The sequence below is a fragment of the Nicotiana sylvestris genome, chromosome 2 (genome assembly GCF_000393655.2).
Source record: "Nicotiana sylvestris chromosome 2, ASM39365v2, whole genome shotgun sequence".
In the NCBI taxonomy this organism is placed as follows: Eukaryota; Viridiplantae; Streptophyta; class Magnoliopsida; order Solanales; family Solanaceae; genus Nicotiana; species Nicotiana sylvestris.
The window spans coordinates 112,134,131-112,144,457 of NC_091058.1; the positions used below are offsets into that span (position 1 = coordinate 112,134,131).

The following is a 10,327-nucleotide window of genomic DNA, read 5'->3' on the forward strand; positions in this document are numbered from 1 at the left end:
TCACATAGTGTCTCGAGTCATTAACCATTTTTTCTTCATTCAAGTATGGATCTACTTACCAAGGCTAGAGTGTCAATGGTGGTCAAAGTCCCTAGGAGGCTAGTAAAGTGGTGGAATATGTTCATGTTGCTTGAGCAGCATGATTTGATGGGTAAATTAGGGACTCTTATTTCTTTGATGGACATTACCCCTCGTCCCGACCTTGTAGAGGCGATGCTAACATTTTGGGATCTACAGGAATGGTATTTAAGTTTGGGGATCTTGAGATGACACCCACCTTAGCTGAGATAGCCGGCTTGACTTGCCTGTCATACCTAGACAATGAATTGATTTACACAAGGGCTCACTCAAGCACCAAGTTCCTTAAGATCATAGGGATGGATTTAGAAAATCACATGGGATGTCTAGATCAATCTTGGGTACCTTTGGAATTTTTATTCGAGAGGTTTGCTCGTTCTAATGGGTATGAGACCTTCATAGATGAGTTTTCCATATCATATGATTCTTGGAAGAAGAGGCATATTATGGTCTTCGCTATTGCATTGTTAGGTCTCCTGGTATTTCCTTTGGAGGGTAGACATATTAGCACACGCATGGTATCAATAGACTTTGCACTTTTCCATGATAAACACAGTAGTAAGGTCACCTTGGTTCCGACAATTTTGGCAGAAATCTACCGTGCTTTGACCAGGATTCGAGAAGGTGAAAGGTTCTTTGAGGGAAGCAACTTGTTGTTGCAGCTATGGTTGATAGAGAATTTACATCCCGCCACCCTATTTGAGAAAGATGTGATTGATCGTTGTTTGAGAGATCGAGTGAAGTGCATCGAGCATAGAATGACGTTTGATAAGTTTGCCTTACCACTTGGAGTTCAGGCTTGGATTGATTACTTAGGATCTTTGACTGAAGAGAAGATTTTGTGGTACCTTTGGATTGATTTAGACGTGATTTTAGTAGGATCCCATGTGCAAGACTTCTTGGTACTGATTGGACTTTGGTGTACTAGACCATATACCCCTGCTAGAGTGATGCGTCAGTTAGGAAGGCGATAAGAAGTTCCCAACATTCCTGATTCTCATGACTTCATTAGGGAGATTGACACTATGACTCACAGGGAGGTCGACATTCAGACCTATTGGCGTCATGCGATGAAGATGGGCTTTAGCAGCTGACCCGCATTCACCTGGGTATACCCATAAGTACTTCATATGTTTACAGTCTACTCAGCGGGGGATTAGCAGGCCATTTCCCCAACGTGTTAGAGGAGTATTTGATGAGGAGGCCACCTCACGGATATTGCTTAGACAGTTGATGGATCAATTTACCCAGGCAGAGGAGGCCCACGCAATAGAGAGGGTCGGGGTTCGAGCTACACTTTAGTCATTGAGATCACAGTTGGCAGGGTTGGTAGAGAACATGGGACAACACCGTGAGTACCTTACCAGAGTCAGCCTTCTAGATGCAGACGCGCATTCCAAGATTCTCATTCCTAGTTTTGAGGTATCATTACTGGGTATAATACAAAGTTTAGATTCAACAGGATTGACGGGGCCATCCGGATCTTCATCAGACTCGTTCTAGCCAGAACCGTCGCATTTGGGAGCCGCTTGAGGAGGCATTTTATTTATGTGTTTTGAAATTGTTGTCTTTTACTTTCGTGTCTTGTCTAGGAATTCTAAGTCCTTTAGGTATTAGTGTCAGAGTCTATCGTAGTGTAGTTGAGTCTGTCGAGTCTTTCATTATCGTACTTCCCGTTATGTATTTGGAATCCAAAAAGATTTTAAATGAAAGATCCAAAAGATTTTTAGTTTTAGTTTATTTTTCTCCGCTTTTCCAGAACTACGCTTGGTCTGATTCATGAGGGACATAATACGCAGGCAACTTACATCGAGTTCGATCGAATCATTTTCAAAAGAAAAAAGAGAATGACAAGCAAAAAAAGAGTAGGAAGAAAATAATAAGAGGTGCTAGAAAAGAAAGAGAAGAAGGAATTGAAATGAGCAAATTGGGATGATGCCATATGACACTGCGACCCTCAAAGCCATTTTAGAACCGCTAATTGTTGCTAGGTGTATTTCATGTACATGATATTGTTATCCGATAAATGCCCTAATGCTAACATGGTAGTTCTGTGTTGTTTTCCTTTGTTATCTTTATTCCAATTCAGGAAGGTGGTTAGTGTGTTGGCATCCTGGCAAGCCATCCATGCAACACCAGGTCAAAGCACCAAACAGTCATGGCTAGCAAAAAAACAGACACAAGAGTTGTAGAACCACCAAGGGAGATTGTTGAGTCGGAATCGGAACTGAAAGAGGAGGTACGAAGGTTGAAGTATCAGATGGCGGAAATGTATCAAGCCTAGATTAAGGGACACCTTCCACCCTCATTCCCTACCAACTACATAGAAAACCCTACTTCTATTCCACCACTCTCCTAATCTAGATGCCCAATACTGTTGATCTTTCCCCACAACACGCACCGGGCTTTACCCCTTACCACAACTACCTCGGCACTTCGGCCCAAATTTTTCATGCTCCACCAGCCAAAATAACCTCATACCCTGCTCCAACATCTGCTCCTATTTTTGTACCCCTTCCACAAGCTACCCTCCACTGATCCTCTAGTGTGCCCGCATTACAAGCTCTAGATACCCAATACTATGCCACGGAACCTACCTTCAAAGTCCCAGATCCTTACTCCTACACTCCTCACTTTGAGCCTCATGTCAAAAGAGATATTTAGAAAAGTAAAGAGTTTGGAGCAATTACTGAGAAATATGCAAGGGTTAGGAAGCCAGGTGAGTGTGGCTTATAAGGATTTGTGTTTGTTCCATGATGTCCAACTTCCTACTGGGTTCAAGATGCCCAAGTTTGACTTATATGACGGACATGAGGATCATGTAGCTCATTTGAGGGGTTACTGCAGTAAAATGAGAGGCGTCGGGGGAAAAGATGAATTGCTGATGGCGTATTTCAGCCAAAGTCTGAATGGGCAGCTTTAGAATGGTACACCCGCCAGGACGCCAGCAGGTGGTACACATGGGATGATATGGTGGCCTTTCCCCGGCATTTTCAGTACAATATAGACATTGTCCCAGATCGCATGTCTTTGACAAAGGTGGAAAAGAGGCCCAGTGAAAGCTTTAGAGAATATGGGTTCCGATGGAGGGAGCAAGCTGCACGAGTCAATCCTCCGATGGAAGACGATTAGATGGTTGAATACTTTCTTCAAGCCCTGGAGCCTACTTACTTTGGTCATTTGATCTCTGCCATTGGTAAGCCTTCCAATGACGTGGTAAAGATGGGAGAAATGGTGGAAGAGGGACTCAAGTCGAGTAAGATCATGAGCTACTCTTCTATAAAAGCAACCACACAGGCAATCCAGAGTGGTACCAGCAATTTGTTAGGCAAGAAGAAGAATGAAGATGTTGCTATAGTTGTCTCTGTACCATGGCATGGCCAGAGGGGTTCACCTCATCAGTACAACCAACCTCAATCCCGACCTCCAGCCTACATCCAAGCTCCATATAATCCACCCCAGTATTATTTCCCACCACCAGACCCCCAATACTCAGCCAGACCACCCCAATATCATGTCCACCATGCACAGTCATATGCTCAACCCCCTCCTTATCCGCAATGGCATGCTCCAGCTCTACAAAATACTTATCCACCCCCACAACCCTACCGAAACCCTACTGGTCCAAATTTCCAACCAAGGCCGGAGTATAAGAGGGAAGGCAGCAGCGAAAATAAACTTTCACCCTGCTTGGAGAGTCCTATGCTAGTCTATTTCAAAGGTTAAGGTAGTTGGACGTCTTGAGGCCGATTGAGTCAAAGATAGCAAACCCCCCTTCAAAGAGTCTCAATTATTCCCTCAGATACGCCTATTATTTTGATGCTCCAAGGCATGATATAGAAGTGCTGGCATTTGAAAAGGGTAATCTAGGATCTCATTGATGCAAACCAAATTGTAGTCCAAAGCCTATACACACCGAACATCAACCAAAACCCTTTGCTAGCCCATGCAGAGACGCATATGATTGAAATAGTTCATAAGGATGGGGAGCCCGGGAAGTCTTCAAAGTTCGTCATGATGATTCGGGCCAGTGAAAGTAATTTGGTCAAGGCTCCAGACTCTACCAAAGCAACGTCCCTGATAGTGAAGAGGGTGACAGAGAAACTGAGCTCGTTCAACTTGAAGCCATCGGTGTTGGTCATGAAAGGGCTTTCGCAGGATATTGGGAAAAGCCAAGAAAGTCCAAAAGTGGTAGTGTCAGGGGTCCTGAGTAAGCCTATCATAGTTGTGAAAAGGGCTCCTATTACCCCTGTTGTCATTAAACCAGTAACCTAGTTGCCAGTATTTGATACCAAAGCTGTTCCGTGGAACTACAAGCAAGTGATAGTAACATATAAAGGGAAAGAGGTGGAGGAAGAAGTTAATGAAACCGGAGGGCTGACTAATTCCGGGAGATGCTTTACCCCAGAAGAGTTGAGGAAATCCAAGCCGTTCAAAGATAGCCAGATCCCAGTAAAGAAGCCAGTCACCAAAGAAGAGGCGGAAGAGTTCCTGAGAAAAACAAAGGCGCATGACTATTCCATTGTGGAGCAGTTACGGAAAACACCAGCTCAAATTTTTCTTTTATCTTTGTTGATACATTCAGATGAACACCGCAGGGCCCTCATGAAGATTTTGAATGAGGCCCATGTTCCTGATAAGATCACGGTGAACCATTTGGAGAATATTGCTAACAAGATTTTCGAAGCAAATAGGATCACTTTTTCGGATGACGAACTTCCTCTGAAGGGTACAGAACACAACCGAGCTCTTTATCTCATAGTGAAGTGCGGGGATTCGGTGGTCTCTAGGGTATTAGTTGATAACGGTTACAACACAAATATTTGCCCACTCTCCACTCTACAAAAGTTGAAAATCGGTACATAAAGGATCCACAGGAACAGTATATGTGTTCGAGGTTTTGACTGAGTGGGAAAGGATTCTGTTGGCGATATAATGCTCGAACTGACAATAGGGCCAGTTGAATTCACTATGGAGTTCCAAGTGCTAGATGTAGTTGTCTCCAACAATCTGTTGTTGGGTAGGACGTGGATATATGTTGCTAAGGCAGTCCCATCATCTCTGCATCAAATGATGAAGTTCGAATAGGACAAGCAGGAAATAGTTGTGCACGGTGATGAGGACTTATTAGCTTGTAATGACACAATTATTCTGTTTATTGAGGTTGAAGATGATAAGTGAACTTGGGTCTATCAAACTTTTGAAACAATGTTTGTTGAGAAGGTTCCTGAAGGAAAATGCATTCCGGGCCCTACGTTACCCTCCGCATCTGTCATGGTAGCAAATGAAATGTTGAAGAATGGTTTTGTGTCGGGTAAGGGTCTGGGCTCATCTCTGCATGGTATTGTGGATCCAGTACGCCCTAGTGGAAATCTTTGTACATTTGGTTTGGGATTCATGCCCACAGAGAAGGACGTAAAAAGGGTTAAAATCTAAAACAGAAGGTGTGGTCTCTCCCCAAGCCTATCCCACACATCTCTAAGTCTTTTGTCAAGCCAGGGGCCAAAAAACCTCCAACCTCAATCGTGCCAAAACCTGTGGTCGATGTTGATGAAGAGCTGATCAAGAGGTTCCAGAGTCTGTTCGATGAGGTCAATATGGTAGAAGTTGGTGAAGGCTCTAGTAAAGCAAATGTGCAGCTCGTTGGGCCAAATGTGAAGCTTAGCAATTGGGAAGCTACTCCTCTCCCCACCAGGAAGGAGTTTTAGTAGTTTGCTTTATTTTCCTTTCTGTTATCTGGGTTATTCCAGGGTTGTAATCCAGATTTTTAATTTTTGCTTGTTTTGATGTTCAAACCCTTCTATCCCTTTATTTTCAAGGAAATGCAATTTCCCGTTTTCCATTATTTCTAATAGTGTTTCATTTTGTTTTTCTTTTGTATAGTTCTTTTTATGCTGGTTGCAATGACATGACATGCATGAGAAATTTTCAAACAAGTCTTAAAAGCCAATCTAATCCTGAAATAATAATCCAAGAAGTAGAGTATGATGATGAAACAGAATATGAGGAAGAAGCAGCATTTGAGGAAATCGGTAAAAAGCTAAAACAATTTGAAGAAAAACCAAAGCCTAAATTGAATAAAACTCAAGCAATCAATTTAGGGGACTAGGATAATGTTAGGGAAACCAAGATAAGTGTGCATTTAGAATTGCAAGTTAAGGAGGAAATAATCAAAACATTGTTTGAGTACAAAGATGTCTTTGCATGGTCATATGATGATATGACGGGCCTGAGCACTGATTTGGTAGTTCATAAATTGCCAACTGATCCAGCATTCTCTCTTGTCAAGCAAAAGTTAAGAAAGTTCAAGACTGGCATGAGTGTGAAGATCAAAGAGGAAATCACAAAGTAGCTTGATGCAAAGGTCATTCGAGCCATTCGATATCCTACTTAGTTAGCTAATATTGTGCCAGTACCAAAGAAGGATGGTAAGACCAGGGTATGTGTTGATTATCGTGATCTTAACAAAGCAAGCCCAAAGGATGATTTTCCGTTGCCAAACATTCACATTCTGATCGATAATTGTGCCAAGCATGAGATTGGGTCATTTGTGGATTGCTACGCGGGATATCACTAGATCTTGATGGATGAGGAAGATGCAGAAAAGACAGTGTTCATCACGCCATGGGGAACATATTGCTACCGGGTAATGCCATTTGGTTTGAAGAATACTGGGGCAACTTACATGAGGGCGATGACTACCATATTTCATGACATGATACACAAGGAGAATGAGGTTTATGTAGATGATGTGATCATAAAGTCAAAGAAGCAGCCTGACCATGTCAAGGATTTAAGGAAGTTTTTCCAAAGGCTCCGTAGGTATAACCTCAAACTCAATCCAGCAAAATGTGCATTTGGTGTCCTGTTTGGGAAACTGTTGGGATTCGTGGTCAGTCAATGCGGTATTGAGTTGGATCCGTTGAAGATCAAAGCCATTCAAGAGCTACCACTGCCTAAGAACAAAATAGAGGTGATGAGCCTACTCGGAAGGTTAAATTACATCAGCAGGTTTATTGCTCAACTCACGACAACCTGTGAGCCCATCTTCAAGCTGTTGAAGAAGAATGTTGCAGTCAAGTGGACCGACGAGTGTCAAAAAGCATTTGATAAGATTAAAAGGTACCTGTTGAACCCATCTATGTTGGTCCCACCAGAGCCTGGGAGACCTCTAATTCTCTATTTGACAATCCTGGATAATTCTTTCGGCTGTGTATTGGGTCAACACGACATAACAGGCAAGAAAGAGCAGGTCATTTATTATCTCAGCAAAAAGTTCACTCCTTATGAGGTTAAGTATACTCTTCTTGAAAGGACATGTTGCGCCCTGACTTGGGTGGCATAAAAGTTGAAGCATTATCTTTCATCCTACACTACTTACCTCATTTCTCGTATGGATCCATTAAAGTATATCTTTCAGAAGCCTATGCCCATAGGAAGACTTGCAAAGTGGCAGATTTTGCTCACAGAGTTTGACATCATCTATGTGACTCGGACCACGATGAAAGCCCAAGCCTTGACCGACCACTTGGCCGAGAATCCGGTGGATGAAGAATATGAGCCACTGAAGACTTATTTTCCTGATGAAGAAGTGATGTATGTTGACGAGGTGGACCATGATGAAAAGCCAGGTTGGAAACTCTTCTTTGATGGAGCTGCTAAGATGAAAGATGTCGGAATAGAGGTTGTACTCATCTCTGAAATAGGGCAACACTACCCTGTAACAGCCTAGCTTCAATTTTATTGCACCAACAACATGGCTGAGTAAGAAGAATGCATTCTGGGTTTGAGGTTAGCTGTAGACATGGGAGTCCAGGAAATACTAGTTCTGGGAGATTCAGATTTGTTAGTTCACCAGATTCAAGGAGAATGGGAGACTCGGGATTTGAAGCTCATACAGTACCGACAGTGTCTGCATGATCTTTGTCAATGATTCAGGTCGGTATCATAAGAGAATGGCAAGAGCATACAACAAAAAGGTGCGTCCTTGGAAATTCGAAGTGGGTCAGATGGTATTGAAACGCATCCTTCCTCATCATGTGGAAGCTAAAGGCAATTTCGTCCCAAACTGCCAGGGGCCATTCGTTGTGACAAGAGTGTTACCTAATGGTGCTTTGTATTTAACAGACATAGAAGGCAAATGTGTAGATATGACTATCAATTCTGATGCAGTTAAGAGGTACTATGTATGATTTCATTGCTTACCTTTAATTGTATTTTGTACTTGGCATGTTCAAAGTTGAAATGACGAAGGCATTTTGTTCCGCTACCCAAACACTTTCATCCTTTGTTACTCTTTTTGAGCCTTATTTATTTTCTTTCATACCCCTATTTTGGAATCAGAAATAGAGTTAGAAGGCAGAAAAATAGAAAAAAGAAGAAAAAAAGAAAAAAAGAAAAAAAAAAAGAGAAAAATAAAGAAAAGGAAAAAAAAGAAAAAAAAAAAGAAAAGAGAAGGAAAAGAGAATAAAAGAAAAGGAAACAAAAAAAAAACTTTCACTTTGAACTACGTTCGACCTGATTCCTTTGAAGGATATGTAGGCAACCTTACATGGTTCGGTCCCCTCAAAATAAAAATAAAAAATTCCCCAGATCTAAAGAAACTGGGGCAGAAGTTCTAGTTTTGCAACAAAAAAAAACTGATTCCAAAAGTTGTAATTTTGAACCCTTTTCATCTTAAATTATTTTGAACCTTCATGTCACCCTTTCTTTCTAACCCTATCCAAAAGCCTACATTATGGTCCAAAGAAAGACCTTCCGATCAATCTTTGAGGATGCCAAGTCAAGCGAGATAGATGTATGATTTACATCATGGATAATACTGTGTTCAGGGGAACAAGGGGAAAATGAATAAATGAGAGAGTCTTATTGGTGAAAACCCTCACGGGCACAAGGAAAAAATGAATAAATGAGAGAGTCTTATTGGTGAGCTGAGAGAAAATTTAAAATGAGAGAGTCTTATTGGTGAAAACCCTCACAGGTACCGTAAGGCGATGGTGAGTTGAGAGATGAATAAATGAGAGATGCTTGTTGGTGAAAACCCTTCGGGGCACTACAAGTCGAATAAGGCTTGTAACTTTACAGAGAAATTGAATCATGGAAAGCCCGGTTTTGAAGTATGAAGGCATGGCATGAACTGAAAATATGATTGGTTGGACGGATTAGGCTGATCAATCCGAAATGCTTGTCATGATTATTGGAGCCAGCCGCTTCACTCAGATAAGTCTTTCTTCCCATTCTTCTTCACATAATCATCTTTGTTAGAAATTTTCCTTTGTTCCTTTTGCCAAAAATCACTTCACTATGCTCTTTGAGTCTATCTTTATGAGTCTCTTTCAAGTTAGCCCTTGTTGAACAAGCAGGAAAGGATTCCAAATTTTACTACCAGCTTTTAAATTGCACAAAGCGGAGTTCGGCCAAGCACATCACAAGTGACATGATTCAGAATGAGCAGTATGGTGATAACTGAAGTTCAGGCAATAAGGTGATTCTTGAATTTTGAGAAAATACAAAGATTCAGCAACTTTCAGAATGAAAACACAATGCAACAAGTGAGTGTAAGATATTCAGGTCATTCAAAAGTTTTGTGGTCCAGTTCCAATCAAAAGGTCAAACAACTCCTTGCTAGCCCGAAGCAGCTAATCAAAATGAAGCATGGCAATGGCAGAAGCAAATACTCAGCAATGATGCCACAAACTAACCACCACGTTTTCAAACTAACAAAATTTTATTTGTCTAAAAAAGGGGCAAAGAAAATTTGTTAATCTGCAGGGACCCTTCATGGGGAAAGCATGGTTCAGGGGCAAGGAATTTTGTTCTATCTGCAAGGATCCTCCAGGAAGAGAGCATGGCTTAGGTAAGTTCATTCTCGGCTTTTCAGGACCCTCCTAGATAATGGGATTTAGGTTTTAAGTTTTCAGGACCCTCTTGGATAATGAGATTTAGGTTTTAAGTTTTTATGACCCTCCTAGATAATGAGATTTAGGTTTTAAGTTCTCAGGACCCTCCTGGATAATGAGATTTAGGTTTTAAGTTCTCAAGACCCTCCTAGATAATGGAATTTAATTCCAAATTTTCAAGGATTTAATTTTAATTTTTCAGGACCCTCCTGGATAATGAGATTAATTTTCAATTTCTCAAGACCCTCCTGGATAATGGGACCCTCTTGGATAATGAAATTTAATTCCAAATTTTCAAGGATTTAATTTTAAGTTTTCAGGACCCTCCTGGATAATGGGATTAATTTTCA

General features: G+C 41.4%; 1 protein-coding gene across 1 annotated transcript; it reads left to right on the plus strand.

Moving 5' to 3' along the window:
* Positions 1 to 4,038: 4,038 nt before the first annotated feature.
* On the plus strand, positions 4,039 to 9,934 carry LOC138885424 (uncharacterized). The gene is made up of 8 exons (XM_070166372.1): positions 4,039 to 4,288; positions 4,361 to 4,869; positions 5,302 to 5,464; positions 5,578 to 5,785; positions 5,962 to 6,110; positions 6,825 to 7,316; positions 8,017 to 8,257; positions 9,850 to 9,934. Exons 1-8 carry the CDS (start codon positions 4,039 to 4,041, stop codon positions 9,932 to 9,934), a joined length of 2,097 nt encoding a protein of 698 aa, XP_070022473.1.
* The last annotated feature ends 393 nt before the right edge of the window (positions 9,935 to 10,327 follow it).

Bases quoted from the DNA above. Each gene is read 5' to 3' on its own strand.
- LOC138885424 (XM_070166372.1), top strand. From the start codon at position 4,039: ATGATTGAAATAGTTCATAAGGATGGGGAGCCCGGGAAGTCTTCAAAG. The intron at 4,870-5,301 runs GTATTAGTTGAT...TTTGTTGAGAAG, and splicing joins GGGATTCGGTGGTCTCTAGG to GTTCCTGAAGGAAAATGCAT. The intron at 7,317-8,016 runs GCAAGAAAGAGC...TCAATGATTCAG, and splicing joins GGGTCAACACGACATAACAG to GTCGGTATCATAAGAGAATG.